A 17,704-nucleotide genomic window follows, 5' to 3' on the forward strand; every position below is an offset into this window, starting at 1 on the left:
TCATGTCTTTGTAAGGAATTGCAAACATTGGAGTTTTTCAACCAGAACTGCTGTGTAGAAGGGGAAAGCCAAACTCTTCCTTGCTCAAAGTCAGGATGCCAAGCTCTTGGGCTCAAACACTGGGACAGTCAGGAGTGGGGGCCACTGGGGTAGTTTGTGCACATAACAGTGTAGTCAGGGGTTCTAGAATAAGCCACAGACAAGACTGGAGATAACAATGCTTTATTTGTACATTTCAGCAACAGGAGAAATAATTGAAGATGAAATTATCTGCTTTGTTGTAAAGTATAAAAACATTTAATTATAAATATTTAGCTAAAAAAGCGTGATTTTATAAAATATAATCTGTGAAGATATATACACAGTTTAATTGTTTAGCAATTCTTTCACCTGACATTAAAGAGTAGAGGTTTTTCTATTCATTATTCCATGCTCACAGTTTAGTGCTCACAGTTTAAGAAGCAAAACAGACAAGTGGAAAGATGACTGGTGAGATTTGATCTGGAAAATTAAAAAAAAAAAAGCACAAACTGGGGCAACAGCAGAGGCAGAATTTGAGCAAATGAATGTTTGGAGGTCTCCCCAAGGAAACATAGCTTCCCTCTGTCATGACCTACAGTGTATATCCAGAAAAACAGACATTTTAACATTTGTGGACAAGTTTCCTGTGTTTGTGAAAGAAAATAGCTGAATACAGTGCAAGCCCTCTGAATTCTATTAAACTAAACATGCTAACTTCTCTGATCTTCCCTTCCTGAAAAGGGACTGCTCAGTATGCTGGGCTGGTTTTATCTGTCATGGCTCTAATGAAATCAAACAATGCCACCTTTATGATTCAGGATGAGCACATCTCCAAATAGAAAAACCCAGCATTCCATCCAGTTTTTATCATCCATCTGGCAAAGCCCCTTAAAAACAGATTGGAAGGTTGGAAAATGCAGTAAAGCCATACAGTACACTAAACATGATGGAATGTGCAAGAAGATACATGATTAGGCAACTCAGTTTTCTATTCCTTGTTTAAGAGAGCCAGCTTCCTCTCTTCAAAGTTCTCAGAAATCTTGCATCTTATTGAAAGATTTGTTCATATGGCACTTCAGAGAAGGAAAACTGGAAGACTCTCCAACATGCTGGGCAGCAGAAAAATCTACAGGAAATAATTTGATCCATATCCCTAGTAATTATCTTTCTCTCTTCACAGTGTTTTCACAGTGCCTGGGGCAGAGGGCTTTGAGGAAGAAGAGGGATGAAGTCAGGGATGTGACAACACCCAACAGCAGTACAAACATACAGGAAGTGAATCTGTACTTTGTACACCCTGCTTAACAGAAGACCTCACTTGTCTGTAAGCAAGGAATGAATTAATATGAAGTTAAGAGAAAAGTTATGTATAGAAAAGAAGGAAAGAAAGAAGTGGCAAACAACACTTCTCATCACTCACCCTGATTTGCTACCTGCTGTTTCTACTTCAGGGTGATGAACTCCTGATGGTTCAGAGGAAACAGCATGTACACAACAATTACAATTGACATCGTTATGAATGCACAGTAACTGCAAGAGTTGCATCCTTAGGAGCTCAGGAGGATCTTCAAGAGAGGAAGACTAGCAAAGCTGTTACAAATTTTAGACAAGATCCAGGCAGTTCTCTCCAGGTAGAGCCCTGATCTGGGAAACGTACCAAGTTATGTGCAATCTTGGAGTGCATATTGGCTGGTTGGTTACTGGGTGAATGCAGACTTTAACTCCCTGAATGCCGCTCGGCGGTGTTTCCTTTCCTCCTCTTCCCGCTTTCGTTCATCCTGTTCAGCTTTTATCTCTGCTTCAAACTTACTTGCTGAAGAAAGGGCTTGAACCTTTATGAGAGAAAAAGTAAAAGCTCATCAAGCCTTGCATCAGAAGAGTCTGAATTACTCTTGAGTGAGCAATGCTGAACTGTTTGCTGCACTTCCCATTGCTTGCTGGGAAGCTGTCAGGATGGGTCAAGTATTAATTACACTGCAATGCTCGGGTATTTACACCCAGTACCTGTTAGTTCACTTTGACATCAGTAAAAGAAAGGTCAATTACTAATAAGTCACTAGCAAGTAACCAAAACAATGCCATCAGTGCTAGGTCAAATACATTATTTCTGTAAGCAGGCAGCATAGCATAAGTTGCAAGTATACAGTGGTAGAAACTACTTCAGAAAACAGTTCTGAATCATAGCCAAATCTGAGAACATCATACTACCACAGATAATCTGCAGATCAAAGAGATGTGTTTTTTTTTTTTCTGGCTATTTTTCCAGCTTTCATCTCAGTACATCTGCTGTGCAATAGCTGTGCTATACTCTGAGGACAAAACTTCTTATATAAACAAGCAGGATTATTCTCTCTCCAAAAGAACATTCAAAAAGGGTGCTTTGTCAGATTCGAATTGTGTAAAGCTCTTTTTGCCAGCTCCAGGACCCTGTGGAATAATTTTGATTCCAAAGGTTACAGAGAGCTGCTCAAGAAAGACGTCTGAAATTCCATACTCCAAAATACTCCATTCACTAGTAAACTCTGAGTGCTGTGGTCAAGGCAAGTTTTGCAAAATGAGAAAGTCAAGTCCTCCACATGAGCTTCCAGGACGCTTTTGTCTTTAAAAGCGGTCAGCCAGCTAGTCACGTACAGCTCCCAGCCACAGGGATGCAAGTCAGCCAGGCAGCTCTACCAGGGTAGGACCCACAGCAAAGACAGTGTATGAAGCCATTTCAGTGTTGACTGATTCACAAAGGAATGCCCTAGCTAGATTATAGCAAAGTTTGAAGGAAAAAACAATGGCTATAGTTAGGGGCAGATTAAATACACTTCCTTTTAGATAGGTAGAAAACTATCTTCTACTGAAAAGCAAGCAGGGTCAGCGTCTCTGTGACAATTAAGACAATTAGTGCCTGTGTGCAGAGTTGTTTCATGTTCCTCTTTGCCACACCATACCTTGGCTTCAAAGAAGTTCTTGGCTCCTTTGACTCCCTCAATGGAAACATCTATCTCTGAAAGCTTTGCGAGAGTCAACAGGCCGCTGTCCTCTTCAAGTTCCCCAGCTGCAGCTTTATGGAAAATCAGCAGGAACTAGCAAGACAGAGAGGAAACATTCAAGTTCTTCGCTGAGGTGAGAACTTAAAGTACAAGCAGAGCAGACATTCATCTGGGAGGCAGGAATTTACATTTCAGAGCAAAGGAAACCAGTTCTATATAAAACAAATAGCACCACGCAACTTGTGCTTCAGTGCCCTGGCTCTACTACACAGCCCTATTGGACTAAAGAGAGAGTTGGTTTTATTATTTTTTTTTTTTAGGAAAAGAGGGTTTTCCATGGAGCAGAGCCATGATGAATCACAGCTCCTAGACCGCTACAGGGCAGGAGGAAGGAGGCCATCTCCACCTGCCCGGTACAACCATATGGTGGGCCCTGATCCAGCACTCTATGTCCCCACACCCTAATGCTGTATCACAGTCCCCCCAGCAGCTTCCCCACTGTTTTGGGGTCTCAGATCACATCCCACAGGAATGAAAGCAGGGCAAAGACTGCCCTGGCTCACATACAAACCCCAGCATCCCTGGTGAGAGGTGCCAGCACAATTTCGTTAGAGAGGACATCAGCTCAAATGTGTGCACTTGAAAGGAATCTGGAAACTGCTCTGCTTCCAAGACCCCTGCCTTCAGTCCTTTCTAAGCCTAGTTGTCCATGCAGTATGGGAGAGGAAAACCAAATTAAGGTCAAATGCACAAAGAACAACAGAACATGGTCACTTCAACTGGTCCTTGCTGAGGACATGGGAAAAGCTACTTAAATCAGTTCTTGGAGCTATGCCTCAGCCTGTTCCAGGGAGCCCAGACTGGTTTAGCTATAATGAGGGATGGCAGTGTATTCCTGTTGTGCCCATTAAATAACATACAGGAGAGCTTCTCAGATGTATCTGTCAGGGGTCAGGTCAGGGGCATGCCCTTGTGATAGTCAGAGATGACTCGAACAAGTACCAGTGTCTATAGAACAAGTTGCTTTGAGACCATTGTCCTACACTGGACTACAGATGTTTAGCAAGCCCAGAGTCACTACAGCAGAGTGCAAATTGGCAAATGAATTGCAAAAGAAAACAACAACAAAAAAAATCTATAGTCTCTCAGGAACATTTTTTTTTTTTTTTTAAACAGGAGGGACAAGACCAACCTGCTTGAAGACAAATACCTCTGCATCACCTTCTAGCTGACAACCACACTCCTGTAACTTCCTGCTATTCTCAGGCATCCCTGGAGGTGTCTCAGTGCTGAAGCACTGAAAGGAACAGAGCCAGGGACAAGTCACCCAAGTGCAAAGCAGCACAAGCAACAATGCACCACTGCGGCACTTCAGTCCAGGGCAGAGAGCTAAGAACACCACATAGGATTACTGTGAAATCTATCTGCACAGGCATGTCTGACATCCCCAGCACTTTATGAATTTGTTCCCTCCTACAGACAGCCTGTGTTATCCCAGAGGAGGGCAGCAGAGTCCCAGCATCTGCACTGACACAGCCCCACTCTCCCGTTTCAAGTTGCTCGCAGAAACCAGTGGAGATGCAAGAGTGTGGGAAGACTCCCATGGGGAAGGGTGTGGAGATGACGGCAACGCTGGCTGCCCTCTCACAGAGACAGCATTACCAGGCCTTGCTTCATGCAGCGGCCTTGTGGCCCCTGCATGCTCAGCACAGAGCAGCCAGAAAGCAGGCTATGCTTGGGGAGGGAAGTTATCCCCCTCTAAACACATGTAATGAATTAAGCGATACTCTGCCTGTTCAGCAGAGCATCTCAGAAAGAAACCAAATCTTCCCCAGGACACCAAGACACTGTGCTTAGATCCGCTGGGTTTGAGCTAGTTCCTCTCGCTTGCCCCCACCACTGAGCGCAGGGACACGGAGGGCCAGCTGCCAGGCTGCACACACTGCTGTTAGTCATGGTTCCTCCTTGCAGTTTCTGCTCCACCCTTGTAAGTCCCACTTCCTGGCATTGGAAAAGGGCAGTAGAAGCAGCACAGTCCTGAGGTCTGGTACAGATGTCGCACAGGGAGGGACTGGAAACACCCAGTCACAAGTGCGCATGAATCATCCTGAAACTAGGGGATGGGGCAGCAATCCTCCAGTGGAACATGGGCTGCTGCAGCCAGGAGAAGCAGGAAAGCAGGGACCAAGCCACCACCTGAGGTGGACACAACATAGCTCCGACCCTGTGGACCCAGTGAGGCAGACTGTAGGGCATCATACTGATTTCTACAGGAGCTCAGGATCAATCCTTCCTCATATCAGCATACCACCCACAGCCCACTGGTGATTTGCTGTTGAGGCACCAATCCTCTCACTAGAGAGCAGCAGCAGGAATTTACATTAAGTTTCCCAATGAACTTCTATTCCTAACTCATCTCATCCCCTTGCTACGCCCAGGCCCTACCACACGTGGCTATCTAAGCCTCAGAAATGTCAACAGAAGCTGAAGTGAATAATACTGGTACTGTTGAAAATCCCGCTCTCATGGAACATGGACAGCAGGGCACACTCTTCGTACCCCACAAACTCTGTAAGAGTTAGAAGATATATCCATCTTCACTCGTTAGCCAAGACCTAACCAGTGCCAGGTCTCAGAGAGATGCTGCAGGTATGCACCCCACTAAACACTGTGGTTGCCTCCAGGACACTAGGGCAGGCATTGGTCTGACTGACAGCAGCAGCCTTGCAACAGCTTACCAGAAAGAGCAGTGCCACCCAATTCTGTGGTTTGCACAAACCCTGCTAGCAAACACATGACGTGGGTCTGCATTTACACCAGTGGAGGTGTGAGGGCAGTGGGTGGATTTTCGCATGTTGTAGATAGCGGTGGGGTTTAGGCATTACTATTATACCAATTAACTCTGGTTTCCTGTGGTAATGATAAAACCAAACATTAAGATATTTTTTCCCCCAGCTGTACCTGATTTTTTTTTAAGCCTAAACTGCTTTGCTCAAGTCACAGAGGGAGTCTTGTGCAGTTAATTGTTGATGTATTTGTGGACTCTTAAAGGTCAATGGTACAGGCAGCATTCCTAACAGAGCCAGTGGTTTGTCAGCAGCAAGTCAGAGCAACACAGGCCTGCCTTCCTGCTTACATGGGGTGGGAAGACATAGTACTACTCAAACCAGCAACAAAAGATGACCTGTTGCAAGTGGAAGACGTCCTTCGCAATTCTCTGAACAGACCTCAAGCAGCACATCCTCAGGCAGATTTGTCAGGACATTCTCTGGAGAGGCAGACAGGAGCCTGAGTTGCACACTGATGAGTTTGGACATGAATTTAAACCAGGGTTTCTTCTTGGGTTATCAGAGCGGTCCAAGTCAGCTTGATCACTCCCCACGTGCTTCCTGGTCACTACCAGCAGCAAGTGGAGCAGGGCAGGGCCACAGGCTGGTTTGAGCCTCCTCACCCACTGGGAAACCTGCCTGCCTGTGGGTCCTCTGCCCAGCACACCTGCAATAAGGCAAGGGGAATCCTGCTCCTCTCTCCCACATGAAGCCATGAGCACCTGCCAAAGCTGCTATGTAATTTGTCCCCAGAGCTCTGCCAGCAATACTCCCTTGTTCTAATCTGTGTACCACTCAAGCTCACATTTACTCAACCATCTTTTTGCATCTGGTGAGAAGCTGCAGCAGCACCAGCTGCCTCCTGCCATGTGCCAAGGGCTGGCAGCAGGCAGCCCATGCCAGTGGATAGGCAGCCGTGCTCCAGACAGGTGGCAGCAGAAGAGGAGCCACACTGCCACTCATGCTGCACCAGAGCCAGGACACCAAGGGATCTCCCAGCACCCTGGGGGATAAAGGCACTTTGCTTTTGTGGGAGAGGGTGTCTGCAGTAGTGCTCACAAAGCCCAGAAGCTGTTCCTAACTCTTTTCCCAGTCTGACAGTGAGCTCAGGCAGCACGCAGCAAGGCAGAGAGGGCTCCTCCAGCACATGCAGAGATTTGGCAACCACAGCTGCGTGTCTGCGCTGCCTCCAGTGCTTATCTTGCCCCAGTCTGACCTGGGGCCAAGGACACGGTGCTCTTCCTGCTCCACTGGATTCTTTGCTACCTCCAGTTCACCTCTGCCTGTGCACATATCCTCCCCCATGCAGAGGAGTTGCCAGCTGAGAGCTTTGCAGGTGCAAGCTGAGAGGCTTTCACTCTGGTTGGAAGCATTCCTACAAGCAGTACTGGGAGCACAGTGCATGAGAGGGGACAAACCAAAGGTGTACAAGGAACAGGAGTGTACAGAAGTGTTTTCCACAGCTCACTTCAATGCTCTAAAGGGTAGACAGGCAACCTCCTTCCCCCCTCCCCCCCAGTATTCCAAATAAAGAACAGAACATCTGAAGCCACAGAGAGCTCCGCACACCATCCCCACAACCAAATCCCCATTCTAGAAGAGGCATGGCAAGAGCACGGCCCCTTCACAAACTGGGAAGCCTAGCTGCTCAAGGCACATCTGCAGTACCTCCTGGAGGGAGAAGCAGCAGGATAACCACACAGCCCGCAGCTGCCACAGGATACAAAGCAGTCCAGGCTCTCATGCTGCCTGGGGAACTGTTGGTTAATTTAGAAAGCCAGTGTTACACACACTATTGATTCAGGCAGCAATCAAAGCCTATCAGAAGATGATGCAAGAGGATGTTGTGATAACTGCTGAGAAGAGGGCTAGGTACCCTTGTCCACATGCAGGTCACTGAAGTGTCCTCTCTTCCTTCACCCAGCAGCTGCTCCTGTCCCGCCCACAGTGTGCTCAGCTGCCCCAGCACAACTGATACCCCAGCCATCTCAGAGCACAGTGGTGACAGACAGACCGACCTGCTTGCTGCCCATCCCTGCTGAGCCAACACAAAGTACTGAACCGCAGCATCTCCCAGTTTATTCCTTGCTGCAGGGACACGGAGCTTGCTGTGGCAGGTCACTGTGTGATGTAGAGGGACCCAATATAAACTGGAAGGAGAAGCCTTCTGCACTCCATGAAACTGCATGCTCTGAGCAGAGTCCTTCCCTTGCACTTGAAATAAGGCCTGAACTGCTGTACTGCAGAAACCCAAAGACTCCCTGCAACTGCAGGGACGTGCCAAATCTGTGCCATCCCCAGCTACAGTGAGAGCTGTCAGCACTCCCAGGCAGCTGCAGCAGGGCTCATATGTGATCCCCAAGCAAGCAGGGAGGCTGGAGCTCTTCAGCACCTGGTACCATCGTTACCACATGGAAATGGATACTGACAGTGCTCCAGCTCAAGCTGTCCATGGTGTGGGGAAGCTCACCTGCTCCTCTACTACGCCCCATAGCTGGAGGCACACAGAGGGCATGAGGCTACCTACAGCCAGAGAATGGGGCCCAGATGCCTCCTCCTTCTGCCCCACAACCATATCCCCAGCTGTGCCCACAGTCACTCTTACCTCACGGAAGCTGAGCTTCCCATCGAAGTCTTCATCCACCTCCTTGATCATGTTCTTCAGCCCCAGGTGGGTCTGAGGGGCTCCCAGCTTTTCCATCATCAGTTTCAGCTCCATCAGATCGATGTACCCATCCCGTCCCGAGTCGTACCTGTGGGGTATACAAAGGGGAGAGGGTCAGCCCTCATCATTCCCTCCTCCAGGAGGATCTTCCCAGAAGAGGAACTGGGCAAATGGAAAAAGTAACATGGTGGTTCAAAGCTCAGGGGAGAGGAGAACCTGTACAACACAGATATAGTAAGTTCAGGGAAGTGGCTGGCAGCCTTCAGAGCTGTCTCTTCAGAGAGGGAAGTGCTCAGGGGAGCTTGGGCCAAATGGTCCCACGCAGAAAGAACACAGAGGAACTCAGCTTGTCTCAGTGGGATTTCCATTACACCCACTTGCGTGTCCAGCACAAAGGTCACTTGCACACAGCTTACACCATGCACCAGCATGGTGGGGAAGAGGCATGCCAGCTGCCACCAGGTCTCAGGCTCATTCAGAGGAGAAACAGGGAGCACAGACCAGTCACAACCTCCCAGCAGCAAAAGGCCATCTTTCTTTGTAAGCAAAACACACCCATCTGGCTGTGAAGCTCTCTCCTCTCTGAAATGCTTTTGTACTGCACAAGTGCTCTGCTTCAGGGCAGCTGCTGGTTTGGTGCCCCGAGGCTGAGCAGAAAGGCAGGCCATGGAAGCAGGGAGCTATGTGCTAAGGGAATCCTGGCTGGTGCCTTAGGGCTAAAACACAGCCACTAGTGAGATAAGAAATCCACACCCACCTCAGGACAGCTCTAGAAGCAAGGCTGGAGTGGGTCCACACTCCCACAAAAGAGTGCAAAGGACTGTGAGGACTCCTTGCAGGAGGAGAGAGCACGGACAGGGAGGCAATGCCCTGCTACTGAGTGCCCATTCCTCCAGAGCATTCAGCACTTCACATCTGTGAGGGTCATGACTGGGTCTCAAAGTCCAAAGCCTCAAGGATGAGCGCTCTTCTATCAGACAGCCCTGTGGCCCTGCCTAATCCTGCATTCACAGGGAGTGAAAGGCCCCACCACAGCCTGCTTCAAGACACCTTCCCAGAGCAGAAAGCGAGCTGAGACCAGTGCTGGCCATCGGGGCCCGGCACAGAGACAGGGCTCACACAGGAGAACAGGGCAGGGTCTGACTGGCTGGGCTCAGCCCTGGTACAATGCCTGCTGTTGCTCCTGGCCTCCCTCCCCACCACCATCTCAATCCCAATGGAGTTAAATACTTTCAGCTCTTTGGGGAAGAAATCCTAGGCACAGTGCTGAAGCTCTCCCCCTTGGCGGGAGCTGATAAAACCCTTCCACCCTTCATTCATTCACTGTTAGCTCTCTTCCAAAGAAAACGACAGCTGTAGCCGTCCCAGCCCAAGACCTGCACAATTGTGGTTACCCTGGAAGAAAGCCCTTTCTAGCCAAGAAGCCTTGCAGCCGCAGAGGAAGTTGTGGCAGAGGAAGGCGTGAACAAAGCCGCTGGCACTGAGCCACTGGAAGGCGTGGGTGGCATGAGGCAGGGCTGCGGCCCAGATCATTGCCCCTGCCACAGCACCAGGTGCTGCTCCCCCAAACTGTGGGGGCTCTGCTGCTTGTCAGGCAGCCCCACCACTTCCAAAACCACCTCTTATCCCATCTCTTCAGTTCCAAGAAGCCCAGGGTATCAGGATCACGAGACCCCAAGTGGCAGGGACATCCCGACCAGGCTAGTTTGCAGACCCTCCTACCAACCTGCTCACACATCTGCATCCTGCAAGCACAAGACCACCAGATTGGACAGCTTTCTGGAAAACTAGGAGAAACCTCTGTTGGAGCAGAAACCAGGTCACAGAGCTGACAGGTCAGGGAAGGAAAGACAGCAGGTACATTGTAGGAAGGCATCATTTAATTAAGGCACATGTTAGCAGCATTACCAAGCCCAACTCGGAGTTGCACTTTCAAGGCATCACAGAAGCATACTAAGTGCAATCTCTCCCATATTTAATTGGGAAATTGCTTTTCCTGTGAATTTGGGAATAAGGGTGTGGAGCTGTTCCTTTGCAGTGAGGCAGCTGGAGAGGCAGTGCCTTTGATCAGATAAAGCAGCAAAGTATATCATGGCAGGGGGACACGGGGGATTTTGTACTTTATTTTTTGTTGTTGTTGTTTTTGACCCTAACAAGCTAATGTTGCTCTTTGGCTGGCTGGGGAAGCAGGGTTACAAGGAGTCCTTGAAGAAGGGCTGCTTATCTGCAGTCAGGACACTGCCTCACCACTCTCAGAGTGGATGAGCAATGGAGAGGAAGTTAGGAGGAGGAAGACACCCAGCCCACTCCTACTGTGCTCACCTTGCACATGTGCTACAGGCACTGCCTGCACAAACACTAGTCCCTGGTACCTGTCCCCATCCTGTCACGGAGCCTGAGGGGCAAATCTGACCCCAAAGGGTTAACCAGCCATGCTGGGTGCCATGTGGGCACAGCTTCAGGGCTCCACCAGCCCTGCAGAGAGGCAGCACAAAGCCAGGATTGTGAGGAATGGGCGGTCCAGCAGCGCCAGCCACACAATAGGTGCTCAGTACACAGGCAGCGCTTCTCCAAGTGGGACATTGTGTGGGACTGGCCAGGGACAGGGGCTCAGGTGGCACCCATCCACCCCAAAATAGTGCTATGGGTCACCTACAACAGGGGTGACACTACAGCTCCCATATGTCCAGTGCAAGCTGTGGGGCCGCACAGCACCCTGCTCACTGCTGCATTTACTCCCTGCCCCCACTCGCCTCCAAAAGCGGCCTGAGTATTTTAGGACCTCGGCACAGCCACACGACTGTCACAGAGCCGCACAGCCAGACTATTTAGGGAGAGGCGTATTTATAGGGCATGAGAGACAGCGTAATTCATTCCCCGCCGCACCCCCGCAGGCGCAGGCTCTCAGTGCAGCGGGCACAGCACAGTTGTTAGCACGGCAGCGGCTGGGGAGCATTGGTCCTGGCACCCCTCAGCCCTACCCCAAACCCAACTGTCCGTCTTCCAGGAGCTCCCCAGGCTCTGATGGGGCTCCCACCTGTTTCACTGCCTCACAGCAGCTCTGTCCCTAGGGGGTGATGGACACCCTGAAAGGGTAGCACAGGTACAAGTAGAGCTGTAGGAGGGCACCGCAGCAGGTTTGGTGCTTAAATGCACCCCAGGAGCCACCCCATCCCATACTCCTGGAGGGGCACAGCAGGACTGTGCATCACTTGTGTGCCCAGGTGCCGCAGCAGCCTCCTGGTGCCCAGCACCCGCTGCCACCCACTGTCCTGCTGTGACACCAGAGCTTTGCTCCCTTTGGGCTCAAAGCTCCCTGGGCCGCCAGCCAAGCCTCTCCCTGGTGACGCGAAAGCATTACGAAGGGGCTCTTGTGCTGACGGGCAGAGACTTCTCATGTCTCTGGCATGCAGGAGACAGGGAGGCCACTCCAGCAGCACATCAGTGCTGGGCCACCGTGGGTCCCCTCCTGCCATGGCACAGCCAGGTCCCCCGCACAAGCCCCATAGCCAGCGCAGCGAGGCTTCGCAGCACAGCCGCAGCCACAGACCTGGCAGCAGACAAGACACACGGGGCTGCTGCCAAAACCTGCTGCAACAAGGATGCGGGTGGATTCCCAGGCTGGCTCCCTTCCACCCAGGCTGCACTGTGTGCCCAGCTGCTGGGGCACCAGGGGAGGAAAGCAGCAGCAGAAATGGGGGGGAAAGGAGGAAGAGGGAGTACTTGCTGAATGAACGCGCTGAAGAGCAAGAAGTGTTATGCACAGTTATTGCCCTAGTACAATCATTACAATGCTGCTGTACATCACAGCCAGAGGGTTACACCACAGAGGGAAGGATTGGGAAGGGAGAAGGAAAAGCTGAGGACTGCATTACCATACCAACTTGGCAGTCACCCCCCCCACCTGCCTGAAGAAAAAACAACTTTAAAAAGGATAGTTGAAAGAAATCCGAAATCCTGGAAGATCAAAGAGCAATTTCTAAACATTCATGCTTCTTGAGAAAGCCTGGAAAGAAAGCCTGCTCTCCCTGTGCATGTTCACTGTACCTGAGCTTGCTCCACACTCTGGGCAACTATACTTTGATCTACAACTCCTGCGTGTTGCAATGGCCTAACAGGCTCTGAAACAAAGTAGAGTAATGGTGCTGAAGTGGTAATAAGCTCTTCTTAAATATTTCAAAATCCTTTCTAAGTAGTACTTTATTTCCACCAAGCATTGCATATCACCTTATGCGCCAAGAGCTTTGAAAACAACTCCTCCATACCAGGGGCAGGAGCAGCCTCACACCACCATCAAGGGTTTCCAGCTCCCCAGCCACAGGCAGCTCCAGCTCTTGAAGTGATGTGAGGGCAAAACAAAAGCCTCCTACGCCAGGATTTCCTTTGAGGCATTTGGCAAGGCCCTCGCAGGGCCCAGGCCAGGTGCTAGGCACGCAGGGCAGCCAATTCCCCATTGGGATTACCACCCTGACCACAGGGGTCCCAGACACAGCTGGTGACAGTCAGAGACAGACTGTCACAGCGGGAGCTCGGCAGCATCAGGAGACAAGGGAAGGCCACAGACTCTCCCACCGGACATGGCAGGAGGAGGCACAGTCACAAAAATGAGTGGGCAACACACTGAATTCCCTAAATGCAGAAGTGACAGCAGCGCTGGAATTCAAGCGCTTCCTCCCACCCTGAAGAGTGTCTGGAGGCTGCTGTCCTCCCCCACCACGTCCCTCAGAGGTCACTCAGACCCAGTGCAGCCTGGCTGTCACACACACCCTGCTCAAGCAGCCATCCCCGAGCTGCCTTTGCCTGGGAGGGATGGCAGCAAGGTGAGCTGCAAGACCCCAGAGCTCAGGGTCTGCTGGAAAGGCTTTGGGAATGGAGGTTATCGTGGCTACTTCCATCCCCACACATTGTCAGAACTTGCAGCTAATTAGGTCACGTTATAATTAGCCTGAGCTGCAGACTTCCTGGTCCCTCTGCCAAAAAAAGCCCACCCCAAGAGCACCTGGGGCCACCTGAGGCCCCTCTGGGCTTGGCAGCCGTGGCCCATGGGACAGCAGAGCCCCAGCACCCACTGCAGGCACCAGCACAGCTCAGCAGGGGGACACAAGGCTGGAACAGGGGGGTGAGATGAGCCCAAGCAAGCCCCTCACGTGGGGGCACCCAGACCCACAGAAGGGAAGTTCCACAGCAGAAGCCTGTTGTCCTGCAGCAATGAGAAGACATCCCTGTCCACCAAATGCTTGTTTTCTAACATTCATAAGAAAGATCCTGGGTTGTAGCCGCCAGGGCCAATAAGCTGTGCAAAGAATAAAAGCCTTAATCACATTAACTCAAGCTCTGATTGGCAGGACTTAAGGGGAACATTTCCTCTCCTTCTGGAGCACGTGGTGTTGGCCAGGACTTGAAATAGGTCTCTGGGACCAGATGGAGCAAAGACCAGATCCTCCGCAGCACAACTCTAGCTGCCTTTAACAGAGCAACCCCCAGGAGGGGGTTTCCGCACTCCTGTCCACAGGAGGATGTCCACTGCTGCACGGGGCACGCAGCTCAACACCATCCCATTGGGCTCCGCCACCCTGCTCTCAGCTGCGTCCGTCCTCACAAGGCACACAATGTTTCCCAGCAGCACTGAACAGCTGATTAGCATTCAACTGCAAAGCCTGGGTTTCCCACTTGCAAGGCCTGCATTTAATGAGCTCATTGTCTAAAAATTCAGCTGCAATTCAGTTCTTCCACTTTTTATTTCCCCAACCAATGCTATTCCTTCCCTTACCCCTATGGAGTTGGTGCCCCTGCCTGCTCCAAGCTCCCACCCTCGGCCTCTGGGCAGCGTGCACCACAGAGGGCTGCCTGCACGCTTCATCCTCCCGCCCTCGCAGTCCCACATCCCGGCCCCCCATACTGCAGGGTCCCCTTTTACCAGTTGTCAGAAGAGGCACGGGAGCAAGCAGAGCAGAAATCTGGCCTGGACACCTCCCTCCCCGCGCCCAGCTGCCGATGCAAAGCAGCCTGCACAACAAAGAGCTCCGGCACGCTCACAGAAACGCCTTGCCAAAAGCACACAGCTAGGTCTCCCGCAGCAACAGCCCTGTCTGGGGCCAGCAACACCCCACAGAGCAGGGAACTGGAAGCGTTCAAGCAGGCTCCGTCTCTTTGCAATGGTTCCAGCCTCCAGGATGCTGAAGGCAGCGTGCAGGCAGGAGTAGGACTTAACAAGTTACAAACCCTGCTGCAGGCATCTCCGTAAGCTGAAGTAGCTCTTTGCCACTGACTTTACGCTGACAGCCCACATAGCAGGAGTCCTGCCTCGTCACACCAGACACCAGCTCACCCCCTGCCCTGATGTCAGTCCCCAGGAGCACAGCGGTCTGTGGCCCTGAAGGGGAACCTGAGCAAAGGCAAACAGAAGTACCCAGGCACAGCCCAGCTGCAGGAGTCAGCTGGGGGACAGAGAAGGGCTGGAACACGGCCCTGATAAGGGGCAAGCCTTTCTGCTTACACAAACAACTCCCTGCACTGCCAGCTTGAATTCAGTACAAACCTTCCTGCTGAGAGGGCAACTCCATCCCAGCCCCCAGGAAGGGGGAAAAAAGAGGAAGCCATGCTCAAGCTTCATTTTGGTACATGGTAGGGAACACAAAGCCTGGCAAACAGGACTGTGGATGGAGCTACAACACTGCGGAGCAGAGCTGCAGGGGACATTCAGGAGCTCAGCTGCTGAAGGCAGACGTCAGGCATCACTGTGAGCCCTGGGGACGCAGAGCTGCCAGCCGCCCTGGGGTGTGAAGCACAGCCGCTGCAGCAGCCAGTGCCCTCCTGGCCACGCAGGGGTACACCAGAGGGGACAAGGGCAAAAAGGAGCCAGGTGGGAAGGCTGGAGAAACTGGGAGCCAAAGGCTGTCACCACTAATGCTCAGCCATACAAACTGCATGGCATGCAGCCCGTGCACCCCCTGACGCAAGGACTTGGAGTTTGTGCCTTTCCCTGTCCCATACAGAGTTTCTCTGGAAAGTCACAGCACAGGGGCCTGCCACAAGAACCCTTCATCCCAAACCCAGAAAGGGCAACCAAACAAATATAGCCCTGGGCTGCAAGCTGAGCGTGGGGCTCAACAGCAGCCCCCCAGCCCAAAACAACCTCGACAGCCCTCTTGTTGCTTCCGCTGCTTCCTCCTCTCTACCTAAAGCACGGGGGCAATACGTGCATCAGATGATGCTGCTAATCCCACAGCAGCGCCTTCCATCAGGACCACAAAAACGTGCAGAAATGCAAACACAGCTCCAAGAGCACGCAGGCTTGGACAGATGTCCGTCCTCCCAACCCCCCGGAGGGAATTAAAAAAAAAAAAAAAGCCCCAAGGGGGGCTGCCCCCGAACGGCAGCTGGCCGGGCCCCAAAACCCATGGCACAGCCCCAAAACCCCCGCAGGGCGCCCCCCCCCCCCCCCCCCCCGACTCCCCCCGGCACTCACAGGCGGAACATGCGCTCCATGTCCTTGATCTGGCGGCGGCTGAACTCCTTGAACTCGGTGTAGGGGTTGAAGACAGCGGCCAGCCGGGGCTGCGCCGCGCCCTCGTTGATGTCGTGCCGCCGGGCCAGCTTGGCGCTCAGCTCCGCGCCCGCACTGCCCGTCAGCGAGCCCCGCTCCTCCTCGCCCGCGCTGGAGGCCGGGGCGGGAGCCGGGGCCGCCCCCCCATCGCCCTCCGCCCCGCTTTCCTCCAGCTGCAGCCGCCGCTGCAGCTTCTGCGCTAGCTCCTCCGAGGCCATGGCCCCGCCGCTGCCGCCCGGGCCGACCCCGAACTTTATTCCCGCACTCGCCGGAGCGGGGCGGGCCGGGCGGAGGCGGGGCCGGGGCCGGGGCGGGCACTGAGGAGGCGCCGTGGGGCTGGGGGGGACCCGTGGGGGGGGGCGGCACGGCACTGCCCCACACACCGCCCTGACGCCCTCGGGCTAAAGTTAACTCGAGACAAAGCCGGGTTCAGCACAGGCCCGGTGGGAAGGCGGGCGGCCCCTCGGGGGGGGGGGGGGGGGGGGGGAGGGGGTTGACCCTGCGGCTGCCCCGGGCGCTGGGGGACAGGGGCGGCCCTAGGGACTCAGCAGGACGGCCCGGCGGGAAAGGACTCCTCGAAGGCACGAGCGGGGGCGGGACACTGAGCCCCAGGACAGCGAAGCCCGGGCTCGGCACCTCCCTACGGCCCCTGGTGCCCGCCCCGACGTCACGGAACGTGGTGTGCGCTCACAGCGCCTGTGCCCACGCGGCTTCACACCTCGGGGCGGCACCGAGCAGTCCCTGCCCTCACGCGGCGCTGGGCAGGCGGCAGCCCGCCGAAACGCCCCCAAAAGCCACCGCCGAGGCCGTTCGAAACGACCGCCGCCACCTCCCCAGGTACCCCAGCCCCGGCGGGGCGCAGCGCCGCGCGCAGCACACGCACCACGGGGATATTTCACACTGGGAACACCAACAACACGGCCGCTCGGCACAAGGCATGGCGTGGGCCGCGCTCACGGTAATGCGCTGTCAGGCATGGCCTCAAGATGGCAGAGGGCACCTCCTGCTAGCGCTGGGGAGTGGGGACACCTGGGAATTGCTGCAGGACAAGGGGGACGACGACACGTGCCTTCAGGCGCTTTGGTGGCTGCTGGCTTTGCACATACCCAGCCACGTGGAGGGTGCTACTGGAGACAAATCAGCTAGAATGGCACCAGCTAGACACTCTATAGGGTTATTACAAAGGCATTGGTAAAAATAAGCAAGTAACACAGAACCCGAACGCCACGTTAAGAAAATAATGGATATGACACAAAGTTGGACAAAGAGTTTCAGAAGAAAAACACGATATACTAAAAAAATAACGAACTAAAAACAGTATCATCAAAAAAAAGGCAAGGAAATAACACCTTCTAATATAACGTTTCAAAACTAACACAATATTTTGAAAAAATTACAAAAAATTCTGACTGTTTCAGAATTCCATATTTTCAATATTGAATATTTTGAAAGTATAATGTCCAATACAAAAATATTCATTAATGAATAGTATCATTAATATTGTTAATATTCAATTTTCAATATAGAGCATTGAAAATTCAATATAAATGAATATTTTAAAAATTGAATTTATATTGAAAAAATATTATGAAAAATAAAACAATATAACAACACAAAAGCCTGGCAACGCCCGATCTCGTCTGATCTCGGAAGCTAAGCAGGGTCG

The 17,704-nt window shown here is 52.3% G+C and overlaps 1 protein-coding gene across 1 annotated transcript; it reads right to left on the reverse strand.

Annotated features, from left to right (window-relative positions):
• Positions 1–206: 206 nt before the first annotated feature.
• EFHD1 (EF-hand domain family member D1) lies at positions 207–16,324 on the reverse strand. Its single transcript, XM_035334706.1, has 4 exons — positions 15,961–16,324; positions 8,433–8,580; positions 2,958–3,092; positions 207–1,853 (listed from the first exon to the last, which is right to left on the reverse strand). Exons 1-4 carry the CDS (start codon positions 16,254–16,256, stop codon positions 1,719–1,721), a joined length of 714 nt encoding a protein of 237 aa, XP_035190597.1. The 5' UTR covers positions 16,257–16,324; the 3' UTR covers positions 207–1,718.
• Between the last annotated feature and the right edge of the window lie 1,380 nt (positions 16,325–17,704).

This window comes from Oxyura jamaicensis, chromosome 9 (genome assembly GCF_011077185.1).
Source record: "Oxyura jamaicensis isolate SHBP4307 breed ruddy duck chromosome 9, BPBGC_Ojam_1.0, whole genome shotgun sequence".
NCBI classification, from domain to species: domain Eukaryota; kingdom Metazoa; phylum Chordata; class Aves; order Anseriformes; family Anatidae; genus Oxyura; species Oxyura jamaicensis.

What these genes read in the sequence shown, in the direction of transcription:
- EFHD1 (XM_035334706.1), bottom strand. Translation starts at nt 16,256, where the DNA reads ATGGCCTCGGAGGAGCTAGCGCAGAAGCTGCAGCGGCGGCTGCAGCTG. An exon ending in ATGGAGCGCATGTTCCGCCT is followed by an intron (nt 8,581 to 15,960) that starts GTGAGTGCCGGG and finishes TATACCCCACAG; the next exon opens with GTACGACTCGGGACGGGATG. An exon ending in AGAACTTCTTTGAAGCCAAG is followed by an intron (nt 1,854 to 2,957) that starts GTATGGTGTGGC and finishes TCTCTCATAAAG; the next exon opens with GTTCAAGCCCTTTCTTCAGC.